At 46.4% G+C, this 20,313-nt stretch overlaps 1 protein-coding gene across 2 annotated transcripts in view; it reads left to right on the top strand.

Annotated features, from left to right (window-relative positions):
• Positions 1-20,313, top strand: part of dnah3 (dynein axonemal heavy chain 3) — a 73,030-nt gene that overhangs the window by 46,562 nt on the left and 6,155 nt on the right. For both annotated transcript variants that reach the window (XM_090202171.1, XM_036946454.2), the window contains exons 27-52: positions 388-502; positions 624-822; positions 1,010-1,118; positions 2,006-2,296; positions 2,460-2,551; positions 2,664-2,883; positions 4,178-4,312; positions 4,454-4,565; positions 4,743-4,984; positions 5,776-5,876; positions 6,217-6,322; positions 6,547-6,676; positions 6,869-7,105; positions 7,581-7,684; positions 7,877-8,171; positions 8,839-9,018; positions 9,275-9,398; positions 10,598-10,754; positions 10,952-11,095; positions 11,318-11,677; positions 14,870-15,176; positions 15,348-15,513; positions 15,800-16,016; positions 16,666-16,848; positions 17,071-17,269; positions 17,947-20,088. In XM_090202171.1, coding sequence (XP_090058297.1) covers positions 388-502; positions 624-822; positions 1,010-1,118; positions 2,006-2,296; positions 2,460-2,551; positions 2,664-2,883; positions 4,178-4,312; positions 4,454-4,565; positions 4,743-4,984; positions 5,776-5,876; positions 6,217-6,322; positions 6,547-6,676; positions 6,869-7,105; positions 7,581-7,684; positions 7,877-8,171; positions 8,839-9,018; positions 9,275-9,398; positions 10,598-10,754; positions 10,952-11,095; positions 11,318-11,677; positions 14,870-15,176; positions 15,348-15,513; positions 15,800-16,016; positions 16,666-16,848; positions 17,071-17,269; positions 17,947-20,088 — 6,667 coding nt within the window. The remainder of the gene's footprint in view (positions 1-387; positions 503-623; positions 823-1,009; positions 1,119-2,005; positions 2,297-2,459; positions 2,552-2,663; positions 2,884-4,177; positions 4,313-4,453; positions 4,566-4,742; positions 4,985-5,775; positions 5,877-6,216; positions 6,323-6,546; positions 6,677-6,868; positions 7,106-7,580; positions 7,685-7,876; positions 8,172-8,838; positions 9,019-9,274; positions 9,399-10,597; positions 10,755-10,951; positions 11,096-11,317; positions 11,678-14,869; positions 15,177-15,347; positions 15,514-15,799; positions 16,017-16,665; positions 16,849-17,070; positions 17,270-17,946; positions 20,089-20,313) is intronic.

The following is a 20,313-nucleotide window of genomic DNA, read 5'->3' on the forward strand; positions in this document are numbered from 1 at the left end:
GCACCATCACACCTCCTCCATGCTTCACGGTGGGAACCACACGTGCGGAGATCATCCGTTCACCTACTCTGCGTCTCACAAAGACACAGCAGTTGGAACCAAAAATCTAACATTTGGACTCATCAGATCAAAGACTGCCAAGAGTGTGCAAAGCTGTCATCAAGGCAAAGGGTGGCTACTTTGAAGAATCTCAAATATAAAATATATTTTGATTTGGTTAACACTTTTTTGGTTACTACATGATTCCATATGTGTTGTTTCATAGTTGTGATGTCTTCACTATTATTCTACAATGTAGAAAATAGTAATAAAAAAAAAGAAAAACCCTTGAATGAGTAGGTGTGTCCAAACTATTGACTGGTACTGTATATGTTGATCCATTCTAAGGCCTATGTGGATAAGAGCAATGCCCAAATAGCTGACATTGTGGAGCTGGTGCGTGGGAAGCTGAATGGAGGGGCCAGAATGACCTTAGGAGCTCTCACAGTCATTGATGTCCACGGTATTTCCCACTTTTTCCTTAATGTTAGTTCTTCTTCTGAGTTCACCCCAGAGGAAGTCGGTGCCAGATCTCTCACACACACACTTCTTCTCACTCACACACTCTCTCCTCTCTCTCCCAGCTCGGGACGTGGTAGCTAAACTGGCTGAGGACCGTATCTCCTCCCTGAATGACTTCTCCTGGATCAGTCAGCTGAGGTACTTCTGGGAGGACGGAGACGTGCGCCTGCGTATGATCACCACCACTGTCAAGTATGGCTACGAGTACCTGGGCAACTCCGGCCGTCTGGTCATCACCCCACTCACTGACCGCTGCTATAGGTCAGTCATCAACTGTAACCTCGACTTGGTTGACTTACCACTAACATAGTAATGTCCATGGTTATAATGCAAGGATACATACATGGGTACAGTTGCTGGACATAACTTTATTCCATAAGGATACTGAAAGTTACTGAAAGAGAACAGTCATGTCATATTGGAGGTTGCATGTTACATGTTCCCATAGGACACTGATGGGTGCCCTGAAGCTGAACCTGGGAGGAGCCCCCGAGGGCCCTGCAGGGACAGGCAAGACTGAGACCACCAAGGATCTGGCCAAAGCTCTGGCTAAGCAGGTACATGATCATTTTGTATTTTTTAACCTTTATTCAACTAGGCAAGTCAGTTCAGAACATTCTTTTTTTATACTTAGTTTTTTTTATAGGAACACAAAGAAAGTAAAGTTTTTAAAAAAGAACAACAAAAAATTCACTTTTTTCCCAGTATTCCTGACCTCTCTCCTCTTGTGTTCTTAAAGCAAAGGTCATACGCTCCATGTGGTGTATTTCTTTTACAATGTCTATCCATTGTGTCACTGCGGGAGGGTCTTTTTGTAGCCATTTCCTAGTGATAGCCTTTTTACTGGCTGCCAGTAGGACCTTCAAGAGGTACTTTTCTCTAGTGTGTAAGTTATCAGGTATTTCACCCAAGTACAAAGAAATGAATGTTTGTTCTATGTCAAATCCCATTATTTTTCCATTGTTAGATCTTATTTCTCCCCAGTAAGTTTAGATTGCGGGGCAGGTCCAAAAGATATGAGAGTGATCCAACCTCAATAGACCACATTCTCTCCAGGGTGTAGGGAGCCAGTCTGTTTTGATTTCAGTTTAGTTCTTCCAACAGAACTCTCTCCATGACCTTGAGTTGGTGGAGCTTTGTTGAGTCTCTAATATGCTAAGAACATTCTTATATACACCGGCCAAACCTGGATGATGCTGGGCCAACGGTGCGCCACCCAACCACGGCCGGTTGTGATACAGCCTGGATTCATACCAGGGTGTCTGTAGTGACGCCTCAAGCACTGAGATGCAGTGCCTTAAACCACTGCGGCACTCGAGAACCCTACTAATGCATTACTGTCTTAACCTTTCACCCAAAGTATGTTCAGTCTTCAGGTATCATATTTAATTGCATTCATTCACTACAATTTGATTTGTTATGTCTTGTTCTTTGCTTCTCTCAGTGTGTGGTGTTCAACTGCTCTGACGGCCTGGACTACAAGGCCATGAGTAAGTTTTTCAAAGGACTGGCACAATCCGGGGCTTGGGCCTGCTTCGACGAGTTCAACCGAATCGAAGTGGAGGTGCTGTCTGTGGTGGCCCAGCAGGTGCTGAGTATCCAGCAGGCCATCGCCAGGGACCTGAAGACCTTCATGTTTGAGGGGACCGAGTTGTCCCTCAATCCCACCTGCTCCGTCTTCATCACCATGAACCCTGGCTATGCAGGCAGGGCCGAGCTCCCAGACAACCTCAAGGTACAGTACACCTACCACTGACTATAGGATGAACAGTCGTTATTTGCAACTTAAAAGGGATAGGTCACAATTTACATTGTATAGTTCAACTAGTTTTGCATTAGGTTTATTGCAAGAAAAACAATGAGATTGGGAGTGTGGCGCTGTCAATCTTCTCTTGCAGGTTCTTTTCCGTACGGTGGCTATGATGGTGCCTGACTATGGTCTCATTGGTGAGATCTCACTTTACTCTGTGGGCTTTATCGAGTCTCGCAGGTATGAATCATACCGATATATAACTCATCTGTTGTGGTTGTCTTGTCATACATAGTTCTCTAACTTCTCACGTTGACTCAAAAAAACAAAACTTTCTTGGTGTTCCTATCAGTCTTGCCGGGAAGATTGTGGCAACCTACCGCCTGTGTTCAGAGCAGCTGTCCTCGCAGCATCACTACGACTATGGTATGCGCGCCGTGAAATCAGTCCTGACTGCCGCGGGGAACCTAAAACTGAAGTACCCGAAGGAGAACGAGAGTGTTCTGCTGCTCAGAGCACTGATGGACGTCAACATGGCCAAGTTTCTGGCCCAGGATGTGCCTCTGTTTCAAGTAATGTTGCTTATGTTTCGGCATTATTCAGCTTTGTCACACTGATTTGGTAAACACCTGATTTTGTATATCTTATCAGGCTGTTTTTTTTTTTACATGATTTACATGATTTCTCTATCTAGGTAACCAATGTCATCATTGTCACACAGCTAATTCTCCAGTGTTAAATCAACACTAAGAGTTGAATTTAAACACAGTTCCAGTGTCCATACGGGTCCACACTTTTCAGTGTTAAATTACCACTTTGCATTTCCTAGTGTGCCTTTCGAGTGATGAGTTACCACCCGTGACTGTATTTGTTAGTGAGAGAGAAATGGTGGTTACATTCATTCATGTTCAGTCCTGTGGCCTTTACCAGATGAGATCCTAAGCAAATATGTTATCATTTAAATGTAAGTATTACAATACATATTTCATAAGGCCTTATTTTGAGGGCCTAGTTTTACCTTAATACAGTTGCCTCAAACTCGTTGTTTACGGGCCACATCAAGTCACATTATGCTGGCTAGCAATGTGATGTGTAATTCCTATTAGAATCCATACAGAGTGGGGATCTCAAATATTTGTATTCACCAGTCTTGGCTGGGGCCCTGGGTGATCTGTTTGAAGGTCACCTGCATTTAGAATGACTGCCAGATTTGGGAAGAATAAGATATGAGATTACCTAAAGCATCTTAACTGGAACAACCATTTCAGTAACTGGTGCAACAAGTCCAAGTAACAGATTGGATTAGTATAGAAAAATGTATGTTATTTATATTTGAGTAGCATACGGCAGGTGGTTAGAGCGTTGGGCTAGTAACCAAAAGGTTGCTAGATCGAATCCTCGAGCTGACAAGCTAAAAATCTGTCGTTCTGCCCCTGAACAAGACAGTTAACCCACTGTTCCTAGGCTGTTATTGTAAATAAGAATTTGTTCTTAACTGATTCTAAAAATAAACCTGCAATAAGAGCATGCTGGGAAATCTGATAATGATGGGTGTGGTTTTAGTTTAACTCTTGTTATTAAAACCAACACTGGGGTTCATTTACTCCAATAAGTGTTAATTTAACATTTACAGTACTAATTTCACTCTGGAATTAACAGTAGAAATGTTACACTTAAAAATCAACACTAGGTAACACTATGCACCTATGCACCAATGTCATCATTACAAACTGAGTAATTGTATGTTTCTCCAGAGAAGCAAATTCTGTCAAAGCTTTCTGAGCTTTTCCACCTGTTAGTGCACATTTAAACTGTCGTATCTCTCAGTCTTTCACACATGACTGTATGCTTGAATTGTATTCATAGGGTATCATATCGGATCTCTTCCCTGGGGTGGTCCTTCCCAAACCAGACTACGATCTTCTCATGCAGGCCCTGAATGACAACATCACCAAGCTCCAGCTCCAGCCCGTTCCCTGGTTCATCGGCAAAATCATCCAGGTAAACAAAAAACAAAATGGCAGCATTTCTCTGTCCTTCTCAGTGACACTGATGCCTCAACCTCACCTATTATTCGAAGACATTGTGGTTGAATAAGTTGTGCTGTAAGAATTCCTCCCGTTGGTTCTTTCGCGTTGATAGGTGTATGATATGATGCTGGTGCGTCACGGTTTCATGATCGTGGGAGACCCTCTGGGTGGGAAGACCTCTGCCTATAAAGTCCTGGCTGGGGCCCTGGGTGATCTGTTTGAAGGTCAGTCCTACCAGACAGCAACTTCATGACATCGAAAGTCCACATTATCAAGCCATAAGCAGCGTCAGTTTTGGCAACTACAAATAAATTGCACCAACTACAAAATCTGATACACACTTTAAATTCTATTTTTATGGTCACCATGTTTCCATCCTCTGACATCCTCTTTACCCCCAGCTGGTTTGATGGAGGAGTGTGCAGTCGACTACCGGATCATCAACCCCAAGGCCATCACCATGGGCCAGCTGTACGGTTGCTTCGACCCGGTCAGCCACGAGTGGTCAGACGGGGTGCTGGCCGTCTCCTTCAGGGAGCAGGCCGTCTCCACCTCGGACGACCGCCAGTGGATCGTCTTCGACGGGCCCATCGACGCGGTGTGGATCGAGAACATGAACACCGTGCTGGACGACAACAAGAAGGTAAAGGAGTTAGCTTCATTAACTAGGTTTCCATTCAATTGGCAACAGATTTTCATGCAAATATTCTAAAATCTACAAAAAAGATTTTCCCACCAGAGATGTTTTTCCACCAAATTGACTTATTGGGGATAAAAGGCCAAGCATTGATCATCACGTCACCAGAATAAGACCCTCAATATTTATTGGAAAGGAGCATCAAGCTCATCGCTGTGCACTTTCACTTGTGAAGTTCATCCTCCTAACTTATTTCATCTGTAGCCTAATAAACTGTATGCTTTCCCGAGTCATAGTGTGACCCCAAGTTTACTTCTGTAGGATGGTTATTATATCAATATTTGCGCATAAAAGCGTTTCCACCGCCATTTCTCGCATTATTAATTTTACCGACACAAAAAGATCCCACCTTCTAGCGTATTTTGTTTTGTCGACATTTGGAAAGTTTACAGACAAAGTCGCTGTTTCTATATATTCTATATATGTATTTTACTCTCATAAAAAAGTTGGATGGTTGGATGGATGGATGGAAATCTGGTTATAGAGAGACATAACATATAAGCTTTATAATATGAAGTTATAGAGGCGTACACGCGTGTAACAAGTAACTAAGCATTATACCTGTCTGCTTTGAGTAAATTGAGTTTTCTTTTTTACTTCTTCCAGTGACTACAAGTCACCTTTTACCATGATTTGCCCTCTTTGGACAGTAGTACATTGTCCATTGCTTAAATAACTAGTGCCCTGTTTGTCTGGTGCCAAACACTAAGGTAGGTTTTGTACTTTGTTCTCTGTAGCTGTGTCTGATGAGTGGTGAGATCATCCAGATGAGCGCTAAGATGAGTCTGATCTTTGAGACGGCCGACCTGGAGCAGGCCTCCCCAGCTACGGTCAGCAGGTGAGTGGGGGTGTTTGTTTTTTTTAGAAGTAGTGTCCTCAAATTCTATATGTTGTGGCTTACTGTATTTTGTGACTGGAAGAAAGGAGCAAACCGTTCTGGTTGGGTGTTGAGTCAACCAGTGGTAGTATAGCAAGTTGGTTGCTGGTTGTTGATACTTTGATGAAGAAATCATTGTTCTGCTTTTAGGGGTGGATCTTAACTTCCACTTAACTTGAATGTTCACTTAGCTTTCCATTGACATTAATGGATGACTAAGTGAAAATTTGACTTAGGTGGAAGTTAGGATTTGCCCCTTAATGAATTGTACATGGCTGGCTGACTGTCCTTGTATCTTCAGATGTGGTATGATCTACATGGAGCCTCACCAGCTAGGCTGGGCCCCTCTCAGAGACTCCTACATGGACACCTTGCCCGAGAGCCTGAGCACTGAACATAGAGACCTGGTGAGAACAGACACAAAAAAAAAACACTTTTCTTTTACTTAAGGAAGGTCCATTTGAATATTCCTATATAATTATCCCCATACAACATAATCAATGATTTGTACCACGCTTTGTCCACTGGGTTATAAGACACATTTCGGTTGAATGCATTCAGTTGTGCAACTGACAAGGTATCCCCTTTCCATTGTATTATGTGTGACACACCATCTCGTGTCTTTCTGCAGATTGTAGACATGTTCAACTGGCTGGTCCAGCCCTGTCTGGACTTCATCTCCAGAGAGTGTCGTTTCCTGGTGTCGACATCCCCCATCCACCTGGCTTACAGCCTGATGAGGCTCTACACCTGTCTCCTAGGTCAGCCAACACACAGCTGTTTCATGATACAATGTCCAAACTATGAAGTCCAAACACAAACTGTGTTATATCTGTCTGGAGACGGTTTACAAGACCTTTCTTATTGATTGATGACCTTGAATGCATGTACTGTATGTATGTACGTGACTGCGTTCCTTTGTGTGTGTTGCTGCGCATGTACTGCTTCACCAGACGACATTGCATCTTCGGGGGCCGATGGCACGGAGCCCATGTCCAGTCAGCAGGTGACCATGTGGCTGCAGGGCCTGTTCCTATTCGCTGTGGTGTGGAGCGTGGGCGGGACCATCAACGGGGACAGCCGCAATAAGTTTGACGCCTTCTACAGGAACCTGATCATGGGCATGGATGACAACCACCCCCGGCCCAAAAGTGTCAAACTGACCAAGAACAACGTTTTCCCTGAGAGAGGTGACATGACCCTATCAATGAGTTGTGCTGTGACTGACAACCATACCTGGACAACAGTCCCAAAGCTTTGCTGCTTAAGTCATAACTCTTTAGCCGTACTTTTACCCAGGGTGCTTTTAGTTCTCTTAGGCATATGATCTACTTGATTGAATTCATCCCTTTCTAAGTATCTTATTTTATCGCCTTTTATTTATTGCTGCGTTAGTCTCTCATATCCACGGTTATCTTACTATTGTTTTACTATTTCAATTTATCTCTTCATTTTATCGATGTCTATCTTGATTTTACATTTGCACAGAAACGTTTTTGTTTTATCTTCTTCACGTTGTACTATTTTATTTGTTAAGCACCTTGAAATGCATTTGTTGTAAGAAATGTGCTATATAATAAAGTTTGATTTAATTATTGTATTGAGCAAGTGAAAGAATCAAAGGTACAATTAGTCATATTTTTCATTTTTTCCCCTCCTCTGTAGGCACCATCTATGACTACTACTTCCACAAGCAGGGCACAGGGCAGTGGAATACATGGACTGATTCCATCACCAAAGAGGAGTCCACTATTGCCGCTGGAGCGAATGTCAGTTGTTTACCTTAGAGGGTGACTGCTTGACGGGGTCAAATGGAGCTATAACTGGGTGGCCATGTTCTGTAAAATCTCTCTTCTCCTTGTCAGTTTACTAGTGATGGGAGGGGTTCAAATGGGAGTAACCAGGTTGTCATGCTCTTTAACTAAAATTCCCCTTCTCTCTCTCTCTATTCCCGCTATTAGGTGTCAGACCTGATCATCCCCACAATGGAGACAGCCCGTCAGCTGTTCTTCCTGCAGACCTACATGGCCCACGAGGTACCCATGCTGTTCGTGGGGCCCACCGGCACGGGCAAGTCAGTCATCAACAACAGCTTTCTGCTCAAGCTTCCTAAGGAGCGCTATACACCCAACTGCATCAACTTCTCGGCACGCACCTCAGCCAACCAGACCCAGGACATCATCATGGGCAAGCTGGACCGCCGGAGGAAGGGCGTGTTCGGGCCACCCATGGGAAAGAAGTGTGTCGTCTACGTGGGTAAGGAATGAGTAGGGCACTCAGTGGAGCACATTACTGTGTCCATGCTACTCAATGCTTAACACAGGTGCGTCTGACATGGCACCCTAATCCCTATAAAGACTCAAAAGAGCATTTGAAGCCAAAAAAGTTGGTTAAGATGGCATCTCATGGATAGATAACATCTGCAGTTTGAGCCACTCCAGGAAGTGACATTGCAGGCTAGCTTAGTGCTGCGCCCTCTCATTGAGTATTTCAAGTCGAGTGCCGACCAAGGTACTGCAGGCTGCAATTAGCCACTAAATGATCCTTAGAACTTATTCTGTGTGGTTCAAGGACATGCATCTGGTGTAATAGAAGCAATTGTTGGTACCATGATTGTCTTAGAATCGTTCATTTATTTACACAGAGATTATCCACAAAGATTGTCATTTTCCCATTCACTATAATGGGGGATCCTGTTTTCTGCAACAATGCCTGCAGTACCACGGTCAGCTTTGAACTTTATGGCTTTAATGAGAGGGGGCAGTCGTTCTCCCCTGCTCAAAACGCATTGTTGAAAAAGGTCAGAGGGGAGGAACCTTGAATTTTCTTCTCCAATACATTTTAAAAAGTGGGTGAGGAGAGAGGATGTGAGTAATCAAGGAAATACAATTGAGATTCACCCTAGTGACCTTTGATCTATCAGATGACCTCAACATGCCTGCCAAGGAGATCTATGGCGCCCAGCCACCCATCGAGCTGCTGAGGCAGTGGATCGACCACTACCATTGGTACGACAAGAAGGACACCTCCAGGATTGACATTGTGGACATTCTGTTTGTATCTGCTATGGGGCCCCCTGGTGGGGGGAGGAATGACATTACAGGTACTCTTTCTTTGCCCTTCAGTACTGGGTGGTGTTCAGTAAGGCACATCAATTTGTGTTTCTTATTGAAAAAGTTGTGGTATTAGCTCTCCATTTAAAAAAAAAAAAATCTGATTTTGATTGTACTGAACAAGACCCTTTGCTTCAGTGATTTGGTATGCATAAATTGTTTTACCTTTCAAGTAGGTAGGTTTTCTCAATGTGCATATCATTTTGTTGTAAAAGTTTACCAGTTAGTTTCTCTTTTAAATCATAGGCCGCTTCACTCGTCATTTGAATATTGTTTCTATCGACTCCTTTGACCATGAGACGCTGAGCAAGATATTCACCTCCATTACCGACTGGCATTTTGGCAAAGGATTTGATGCTGCTTTCTATAGGTGAGATGTCTTAAAGGTATTCAAACCTAGAATTGAGAGGCTATGCAGTTCTAAGGACCATTTATGTTTTAGAGTGATGAACTTGGTGATGAACAGAGACATTAATTCATATCTGTTAAAGGAATTAAATGGAAAATGATATCTGTTCAATTAAAATGGCCCAATCAATTGATTGGACTTGATTTAGAAAGGCACGCACCTGTCTATATAAGGTCCCACAGTTGACAGTGCATGTCAGAGCAAAAACCAAGCCATTAGGTCGAATGAATTGTCCGTAGAGCGCCGAGACAGGATTGTGTCGAGGGACAGATCAGGGGAAGAGTACCAAAACATTTCTGCAGCTTTGAAGGTCCCCAAGAACACAGTGGCCTCCATCATTCTTAAATGGAAGAAGTTTGGAACCACCAAGACTCTTCCTAGAACTGGCTAAACTGAGCAATCGAGGCAGAAAGGCCTTGGTCAGGCCTTGGTCAGGGAGGTGACCAGGGATGGTCACTCTGATAGAGCTCCAGACTTCCTCTGTAGAGATGGGAGGATCTTCCAGAAGGACAAACCCCCTCTGCAGCACTCCACCAATCAGGCCTTTATGGTAGAGTGGCCAGACGGAAGCCACTTCTCAGTAAAAGGCACGACAGCCCACTTGGAGTTTACCAGAAGGCACCTAAAGGACTCTAAGAACATAAGAAACAAGATTCTCTGGTCTGATGAAACCAAGATTGAACTCTTTGGCCCGAATGCCAAGCGTCACGTCGGGGGGAAACCTGGCACCATCCCTACGGTGAAGCATTTTGGTGGCAGCATCATGCCGTGAGGATGTTTTTCAGTGGCAGGGACTGGAAGACCAGTCAGGATCGAGGAAAGATGAACAGAGCAAAGTACAGAGAGATCCTTGATGTAAACCTGCTCCAGAGCGCTTAGGACCTCAGATTGGGGTGAAGGTTCACCTTCTAACAGGACAACGACCCTAAGCACACAGCCAAGACAACGCAGGTGTGGCTTCGGGACAAGTCTCTGAATGTCCTTGAGTGGCCCAGCCGGAGCCAGAGGTTTTGCTTTGTCATTATGGGGTATTGTGTGTAGATTGATGAGGGGAAAAAAGCAATTTAATACATTTTATAATAAGGCTATAACATTACAAAATGTAGAAAAATCAAGGGGTCTGAATACTTTACGAATATGTATGTTGTCTGTGTGTCCAGACTGGGGAAGATCATGGTGCAGGCCACCATGGCTGTCTATCAGGATGCCATGGAGAGTTTCCTGCCCACTCCCTCCAAGTCCCACTACATCTTCAACCTCAGGGACTTTGCCAGGGTAATCCGCGGGGTGCTGCTCAGCCCACCTACGCACCTCCAGGCAAGGCCAGACGACAACAGCTCATAGTTAACGTTTATACAACTTCTATATAATTTTTTTACTAAATAATTTACCTTATAAAAATACAAATATATATATATATATATATATATATATATTTGTATTTTTATAAGGTAAATTATTTAGTATATATATATTATATATCATTTATGTATGATCTGTTTCTGTGTGAGCAGGAGGGAGACAAGCTGATCCGCCTGTGGATCCATGAGGTCTACCGTGTGTTCTACGACCGCCTCATCGACAACGAGGACAGAGAGACATTCTTCAACATTGTCAAGGAGAGAACCTCCGGCTACTTCAAGCAGACCATGGATAAGGTAAGTTCCACATGACCCTTTTCATACATTCACAGTTCTTCATTGTTGGATGATCATTGCCTTTCGAAGATTTACCATGTATCTTCTGTCAGGCTTCTGCATTAGTGTATGTGGGATTTATTTTAAGGGACTGAATTGAACTTAGTCTAATGGTTACTAGTTCAAGGGCAATGCACATGTTATTTACTCTAAATCCATTCTACTGCCCCCTGTTGTATGTAGCTGCTGACCCACCTGACGCCTAGCGGCAAGGTTGTGGACGAGACAATCCGCAGCCTGTTCTTTGGAGACTACGCCAAGCCCGACTCGGATGCCAAGGCCTACGACGAGATCACCGACCTGCACGCTCTGACCAACGTCATGGACTACTACCTGGACGAGTTCAACAACATCAGCAAGGCACCCATGTCCCTCGTCATGTTCAAGTTTGCCATCGAGCACATCTCGCGTATCTGCCGTGTGCTCAAGCAGGACAACGGGCATCTTCTCCTGGTGGGCATCGGGGGCTCAGGACGGCAGAGCGCCACCAAGCTGGGCACCTTCATCAACGATTACGACCTCTTCCAGATTGAGCTAACCAAGGTAACTGGATCAAGAAAACTATGAAGGTTAATGTGCTTAGTGAAAAATAGCGCCACCATGTGCTGGTCTCCGATAGAGGTGCCGGTTTAAATATATAGGTAAGAGGACTGATAATGACCAGCAGGAGACAGGGATACAATCCACACTTTATTGTCACCCCAAACAGACACATGACTTTACAGAGCAGGTGGTAGTGGTAGTGGTAGTGGTAGTGGTGTAGTGGTAGTGGTAGTGGTGTAGTGATAGTGATAGTGATAGTGATAGTGGTAGTGATAGTGGTGTAGTGATAGTGGTGTAGTGATAGTGATAGTGGTGTAGTGGTAGTGGTAGTGGTAGTGATAGTGGTGTAGTGATAGTGGTGTAGTGGTAGTGGTAGTGATAGTGGTGTAGTGGTAGTGATAGTGGTGTAGTGGTAGTGGTAGTGATAGTGGTGTAGTGATAGTGGTGTAGTGGTAGTGATAGTGGTGTAGTGGTAGTGATAGTGGTGTAGTGATAGTGGTGTAGTGGTAGTGATAGTGGTGTAGTGATAGTGGTGTAGTGGTAGTGATAGTGGTGTAGTGGTAGTGGTAGTGATAGTGGTGTAGTGATAGTGGTGTAGTGATAGTGGCGTAGTGGTAGTGATAGTGGTAGTGGTAGTGGTAGTGATAGTGGTGTAGTGGTAGTGATAGTGGTGTAGTGGTAGTGGTAGTGGTAGTGATAGTGGTGTAGTGATAGTGGTGTAGTGGTAGTGATAGTGGTGTAGTGGTAGTGGTGTAGTGGTAGTGGTGTAGTGGTAGTGGTGTAGTGGTAGTGGTGTAGTGGTGTAGTGATAGTGGTAGTGGTGTAGTGGTAGTGGTAGTGGTAGTGGTAGTGGTAGTTGTAGTGGTGTAGTGGTGTAGTGGTAGTGGTAGTGATAGTGGTAGTGATAGTGGTATTGGTAGTGGTAGTGGTATTGGTGTAGTGGTAGTGGTAGTGGTAGTGATAGTAGTAGTGGTAGTGGTGTATTGGTAGTGGTAGTGGTGTAGTGGTAGTGGTGTAGTGGTGTAGTGGTAGTGGTAGTGGTGTAGTGGTTAATGGTCTACAACACTCTAAACACCAGTCATTGAGTCCAGATGAAGGATTTTCCATTTGGAAAGGGTTCAGATGTGAGTTGAGCTGGAGGACAGGAGTTTATAGAGGTTGTCTCAACCTGCCCTCCTGGAAACAACTAAAGAGTTCAATGGCAGGCGTGGGTCTCCAACCGCTGACTAGGCACTTTGGCTAACTGGGGTCAGCTGACTCTGTTCCCTGGCAACCTGGTCCCTAGCACATAGGTTTGAAGGGTCTTCTGCAACAGGACAAAATACTCAGGCTGAGGTTGAAGGGGTTGGTAGCCTACCTCAGCTGTAAGAAGTCAGAAAATAAGTCCCAGGGCCAGAGAGAGGGTTCTGAGAAGTACTCATGGGAAACTGTAACGGTTTTCTACAGCCGCCCCAAAATGTTGCCACCCTTTCTGTGGAATGGATGGAGCGGGCAGTGAGGGACAAGGTGCTCATAGGGTCTGTGAGGCTGGGCTGTCTAGAAGGAGTGAGGGTGGTCCATGCCGGTGCTACTGGAGGTGTCCAGGCTGGTGGAGGAGATCATCCCAACGAGGTGGGCCAGGCATCTTCAGGGCGAGAGTGCTGGTTGGGTGGTCGCTCTCCCAAGGGGACAGGATGTGTATCCAGTTCCGGACCCAGAGGAAGGCCTAGATCTGGTCCGGGCGGTAGATCCAGGGTTGCCGCCGGATTAGGCGGTGTCCCGAGGGTGGTATGAAGCCTCAGACCCAGTGCTGGTTGTGGGTCTGGCAGTGGCGTTTTCTGCCCACATGGGCCGATGAGAGCCATAGTGTCAGGACTGGCGCTGGGTTAGACGATGGTGTTGGTTCTGGGAGAATAATAGATGGTAGACCCAGGACTGGAGCTGAGTCGGCCGGTGGGTCCAGGACAGGGCCGGGTAGCGGACCTGGTGCTGGGTCTGGCGATGCGCCCAGTTTAAGGCTTGACTGGTTCTCGAGAACGGCAGTGGATACTGAGACCAGATAGTGTGTCAGGTCAGCCGACTGCAGGTCCAGAGGACATGGTGCTGGAGGCTCTAGTGCTGGATGGGACGTCGACTGGGACTCTGTCTGACGAGTCGGCTTGGGTGTCAGGCTCAGGCCAAGCAGGTCTGCAAGGGCAGCAGGCAGTGTAGCGACCAGCAATGGAGTTGAGTCCGGTGATGGCTGGTCCAGGAGAGACACTAGCAGGAATGTGTCCTCAGGTTTCGGTTGTTGTAATGACTCAGGCACCGGTGGCTGCAGATCCGACTGGCAGTATGCAGGTAGAGATGGAGTAGGCTTGAGTGCTGGTGGTTGCTGGTCGGGCTGCAGCTCTGGCAACGTCTCGACTTCCTTGAGCTCTGTTGGTCTCACGGTAGGCTGCAACACTGGCAGCGGCTTGTCTTGCTCAGATGCTGCTCGTATTGGCACCGGCTGGGGTGTGGAGTGGAGCTTGGCCGGCTTCTGGGACAACTCGGGCCTCAGTAGCCGTCGCAGGACAGGCTCGGGCACTCGCGGTCTCTGGTCTGGCTGAACCTCTGTCGTTGGGTTGGCTGACTGGAGCGCATTGGATGGGACTGAGTGGGGTTCTGGTTGAGGACTGGCGACGGGAGCTGTGGAGACCGGGTTGTTGCCGGCCTGGGCGTGTGAAGCGAGGCCCGTTGTGGCATTGTGTTTGGTGGCAACCCCAGGCTAGACCACTGATTGGCTGACCGGGTCAGCTGACTCTGTTCCCTGGCAACCTGGTCCCTAACACATAGGTGTGAAATGTCCTGCATCAGGACAATAGACACAGACTGAGGTTGGGGGTTGGTAGCTTACCTCAGCTGTAAGAAGTCACAAAGTTTGTCTCTAAATCCCAGGGCCAGAGGGAGGGTTTGAAAGAAGGTTCTGAGAAGTACTCATGGGCAACTGTAAGGGTTTTCTTCGACTTTCGAGGTCATGCTTATTAGGCTACGTATCTTGTGTAGTCTTGATGATGGTTTCCATTTGTATATTGTATGTATTATATGTATTCCCATTTGGATTGTATGTTAAGAGCCTTTAGTGACAAAAGTACAGTCAGTCCTGCCCATTCTTTTACCCGTCTGATAAAGTCCATGAAAGTCTGGAAATAAGTCCATAAGTCCAAATCATGAATACATTTATTCACCAAGAACTACGGAGTGTCAGAGTGGCGCGACGACCTAAAGCGGTTGATGCTGAAGGCGGGCCTGCAGGGCAAGAACATGGTGTTCCTGTTCAATGACAGCCAGATCAAGGATGAGGCCTTTGTGGAGGACATCAACATGCTGCTCAACACAGGCGACGTGCCCAACATCTTCCCAGCCGACGAGCGCGCCGACATCATCGACAAGGTACAGGGCATCGCACGCATGGAGGGCAAGAAGATCGACGCCACGCCACTCTCCATGTACAACTTCTTCATCGAGCGTGTCAAGGCAAACCTTCACATTGTGCTCGGTGGGTACCTTCAACATTTCATACATTTAGTATTATTACCAGGTTACCCCCCATACTTAAACTCCTTACTGGTAATGTTGATGTGAATCCCACATCCATTGTGCCCTTTTGAATTACCTTGCTTTAAGAGTCTTACTTTTTAAATAGTGATGGTGTTTGTCTTTGGAATAGCAATGAGCCCGATTGGGGACGCCTTCCGAAACCGGTTGAGGATGTTCCCCTCCCTCATCAACTGTTGCACCATCGACTGGTTCCAAGCCTGGCCTAAAGACGCTCTGGAGATGGTGGCCAACAAGTTCCTGGAGGACGTGGAGCTGGAGGACAGCGTCAGGCTACAGTAAGAAACTGATACACTCATAACATCCAGCTAGAGTGTCTAGATTTAGCTACAAGCTACGGAATAGCTGTTAGCTGCTAGGCTGCTACTAATCTATGGTAGGCTACTGGACTAGCTAATAGTCAACAGACTAGGTACTTAATATTCAATTTCTCCTCAGCTTTCTGCAAATTGATGACCACACACTTGATGGAAATGTATATGAGCTTGACCCTTCTTGTCAATTTATTGTGACATCCATTTCATGGATTTGTTTTACCAAGTCAGTGATTTGTGTGTTTCTCAGTGTGGTGGAGATGTGTAAAACCTTCCAGGAGAGCGTGGGAGGTTTGTCCGAGAGGTACTTCTCTCAACTCAGGAGACACAACTATGTGACGCCCACATCCTACCTGGAGCTCATTCTCACATACAAGGTCCTGCTCAACTCCAAGAGGAGTGAGGTGGACACTCAGAGAAACCGCTACATTGTGGGTCTGGAGAAACTGTACTTTGCTGCATCTCAGGTAGGATAGTTTAGTCAACTAAGTCTACTTGCATAAGGCCCATTTCTATTTGCTGAGTTACAATGCTTTGGTACAGAGTTAACAGATAACTATGGCCTATTTTGACATGTGATTGGCAGAACAATCCCCATTGTGGGAATTATGAGGCCTCGGTGTCCCGTCTTAAAGATGCACTGTGCAGAAATTGGTCCACCATTTCATTGTTGCTAAAATGTGAATTTCTGTTTATGTGACAAAACAAGTATAGAGTAGAGAATCATTGTACCATCTAAACACTGTGAAATGTATTTTCCATAACAAAAAATTCCATAACAAAAATGTTCAGCTGTTTGGAGCTGGTGTACAAAACCGAAAGTAAAATATGTTTAAACAAAACTTAGGATTGGAAGCATAGAAATAACACACATAGAACAGATATCGCTTCTTAGACTTGCTTTTAATGAGAATTGCAGATCTATAACCCACATTTCTATGTGAATAAGTTATATATTGCAGCTTTAACCCTTTAACGTACAATAAAGCCTAATTAATCAATACAAAGAGCAAAAACCCACATTGTAAAGTCCCTAAATTGACTAAAATTATGATAAAAGCCTTAAACACTCTGCCCCTTCCATCTGAATGACTCCACTCCATGTTGGCTCCACAGGTATCGATAATGCAGGAGGAGCTGACCGCCCTGCAGCCAGAGCTGATCCAGACATCAGCTGAGACAGATAAGATGATGGTCAACATTGAGAAGGAGACAGTAGTGGTGGATGCTAAGAAAGAGCTGGTGTTGGCAGACGAGAAGGTTGCCAACGACGCGGCTGCAGCAGCCAAAGCTATAAAGGTACGTCTACACTGTCCCTTTACAACACCTTGTATCATTCAGATCGACTCACACTAGAATTATAAAGACGATATACTGTAAATTACATATTTGGTGCTGCACATTCAAATTACAATTAGCTTGGTATCTGTAATATTAGAACTGCCAGCAAGGATGAAAATGTTGATATATGACAGTAGTTTCTATATTAAAAGTGAGTGACTGCCTGCTGTTTGTGTTCAGGATGAGTGTGAGGGTGACCTGGCGGAGGCCATGCCTGCCCTTGAGGCTGCCCTGTCAGCTCTGGACACCCTGAAACCCTCAGACATCACAGTGGTCAAGTCCATGTCAAACCCTCCAGGTCTGGTCAAACTGGTCATGGAGTCCATCTGCATCATGAAAGGCATCAAGCCAGAGAGGAAGCCCGATCCTGGTGGCTCAGGTAAGCACTCATTGCATTGTAAAGGAGACACTAATATTGTTTTATCAAATTGTAATGTACTCAGCGCCAGCTGTGCCACCAGAGACCCTGGGTTCGCGCCCAGGCTCTGTCGCAACCGGCCGCGACCGGGAGGTCCGTGGGGCGACGCACAATTGGCCTAGCGTCGTCCGGGTTAGGGAGGGCTTGGCCGGTACGGATATCCTTGTCTCATCGCGCACCAGCGTCTCCTGTGGCGGGCCGGGCGCAGTGCACGCTAACCAAGGTTGCCAGGTGCACTGTGTTTCCTCCGACACATTGGTGCGGCTGGCTTCCGGGTTGGATGCGCACTGTGTTAAGAAGCAGTGCGGCTTGGTTGGGTTGTGTATCGGAGGACGCATGACTTTCAACCTTCGTCTCTCCCGAGCCCGTACGGGAGTTGTAGCGATGAGACAAGATAGTAGCTACTAAAAACAATTGGACACCACGAAATTGGGGAGAAAAATGGGTCAACTATAATGTGTTTTTTTTTTTATGTACTGTATGGGCCCTACTTTAAATGTTTATCATCAAACTGATAATTTATGTAGTATTAAATTACACAGATGAAAGCATGAAAGCAGATACTTTTCTGTAAATATGTTTGAAAGAACATGGGCTTAATTATGTATTTTTTCTATGTTTGATTAATTGTGTTACAGGTAAGATGATTGAGGACTTCTGGGGCCCCTCCAAAAAGCTCCTGGGAGACATGAAGTTCCTGGAGAACCTCAAAGCCTATGACAAAGACAACATCGCTGCCGCCAACATCAAGAAGATCCGCGACAAATTTATCGACAACCCCGAGTTCCAGCCCTCCATCATCAAGAACGTCTCCTCTGCCTGTGAGGGCCTTTGTAAGTGGGTGCGGGCCATGGAGGTGTACGAGCGTGTGTCCAAAGTGGTGGCCCCCAAGATAGAGAAGCTGAAGGAGGCTGAGGACGAGCTTGGGGTGCAGATGCAGATGCTGTCAGTGAAGAGAGCTGAGCTGAAGGAGGTGGTGGACAAGCTCCAGGACCTGAACGACACGTTTGAGGCCATGTGCAACAAAAAGAAAGACCTGGAAGAAAACATTGAGCTGTGCTCCCAGAAGTTGATCAGGGCAGAGCAGCTGATTGGAGGGCTGGGTGGGGAGAAGGACAGGTGGACGGAGGCTGCCCGGCTGCTGGGGATCAGGTACACCAACCTGACAGGTGACGTGCTCCTCTCCTCCGGCACTGTGTCCTACTTGGGGGCCTTCACCGTGGACTACCGTGTGGAGTGCCAGCGGGAGTGGCATCTGCTCTGCCAGGCCAAGAAGGTGCCATGCTCCGAGGACTTCACTCTCAGCAACACCCTTGGCAACCAGGTGTCCATCCGGGCATGGCAGATTGCCGGCCTGCCCGTCGACTCCTTCTCCACTGACAACGGCATCATCGTGTCCAACTCACGCCGCTGGCCCCTCATGATCGACCCGCAGGGCCAGGCCAACAAGTGGATCAAGAACATGGAGAAGGCCAACAAGCTGGCCGTCATCAAGCTGTCAGACGGCAACTATGTGAGAACACTGGAGAACTCCATCTCGTTCGGCACCCCTGTTTTGCTGGAGAACGTTGGAGAAGAACTTGATGCAGTACTGGAACCGGTACTGCTGAAACAGACCTTCAGACAACAAGGTGTGGAGTACATGAAACTAGGAGAGAACATTGTGGAGTACTCCAAAGACTTCCTCTTCTACATGACCACCAGCCTGAGAAGCCCTCACTACCTCCCTGAGGTGGCGGTTAAAGTCTGCCTGCTCAACTTCATGATCACCCCACTGGGTTTGGAGGACCAGCTTCTGGGCATCATGGCCGCCAAGGAGAAACCAGAACTAGAAGAGAAGAAGAACCAGCTGATCCTGGAGAGTGCCGCCAACAACAAGCAGCTGAAGGAGATTGAGGATAAAATCCTCAAAATCCTGTCTTCCTCAGAGGGTAACATCCTAGAAGACGAAACAGCCATCAAGGTCCTGTCTTCCTCCAAGGTGCTGTCCGAGGAGATCTCGGAGAAGCAGAAGATTGCAAGTGTCACAGAGAAGGAGATTGACGACACTCGCATGGGCTACCGGCCTGTGGCCGAGCACTCGTCCATCCTGTTCTTCTGCATCTCGGAGCTGGCCAACATAGAGCCCATGTACCAGTACTCGCTCACCTGGTTCATCAACCTCTACCTGCAGTCCATCGCCCAGAGCTTGAAGAGCGACGACCTGGCCACCCGCATCGAGAACATTGTGGAGCATTTCACCATCAGCATCTATAACAATGTGTGCCGATCGCTCTTCGAGAAGGACAAGCTGCTCTTCTCCTTGCTCCTCACTGTGGGCATCATGCAAGGCAAGGGTCAGGTGGACGACACCATCTGGCGCTTCCTCCTCACCGGTGGCATTACTCTGGACAACCCCGACCCCAACCCCGCTCCTGAGTGGCTCTCCGACAAGTCCTGGTCAGAAATCGTAAGAGCATCCAAGCTGCCAAACTTAGAAGGTCTCTTCGAGCACGTCCGAGACAACATTCCCAAGTGGAAGAAGATCTACGATTCGGGGAAGCCTCACGAGGAGCAGCTGCCTGACAGCTGGAGGATGCTGGTAGGGATGCATCGCATGGTGGTGCTGCGCTGCTTCAGGCCGGACAAGCTGGTTCCGGCGGTGCAAGAGTTCATTGTGGACAACATGGGGCGCAGCTACATTGAGCCCCCGACCTTCGACCTGGCCGGGAGTTACAACGACTCCAACTGCTGCTCTCCTCTCATCTTTGTGCTCTCTCCAGGATCTGATCCCACTGCGGGTAATTCATTAGAGATACCTGTGACTTTTTAGCTGTATTCTGTGCTTTAACTTAGGTTTTGGATATTTATTTGGGTTTTTTGTGTCCTGCTCACTTAACTTATTGAATTATGATGCATCAAGAAATTATTCAGAAATAATAAGAAACTAAACTAGTCTTTAACCAACTTTTACATACATCTGTTATACATCTGCATTAAAGAGGTCACATTTGATTGGATTTTTG

This window comes from Oncorhynchus mykiss, chromosome 16 (assembly GCF_057628025.1).
Source record: "Oncorhynchus mykiss isolate SJ-2025 chromosome 16, ASM5762802v1, whole genome shotgun sequence".
Classification (NCBI taxonomy): Eukaryota; Metazoa; Chordata; class Actinopteri; order Salmoniformes; family Salmonidae; genus Oncorhynchus; species Oncorhynchus mykiss.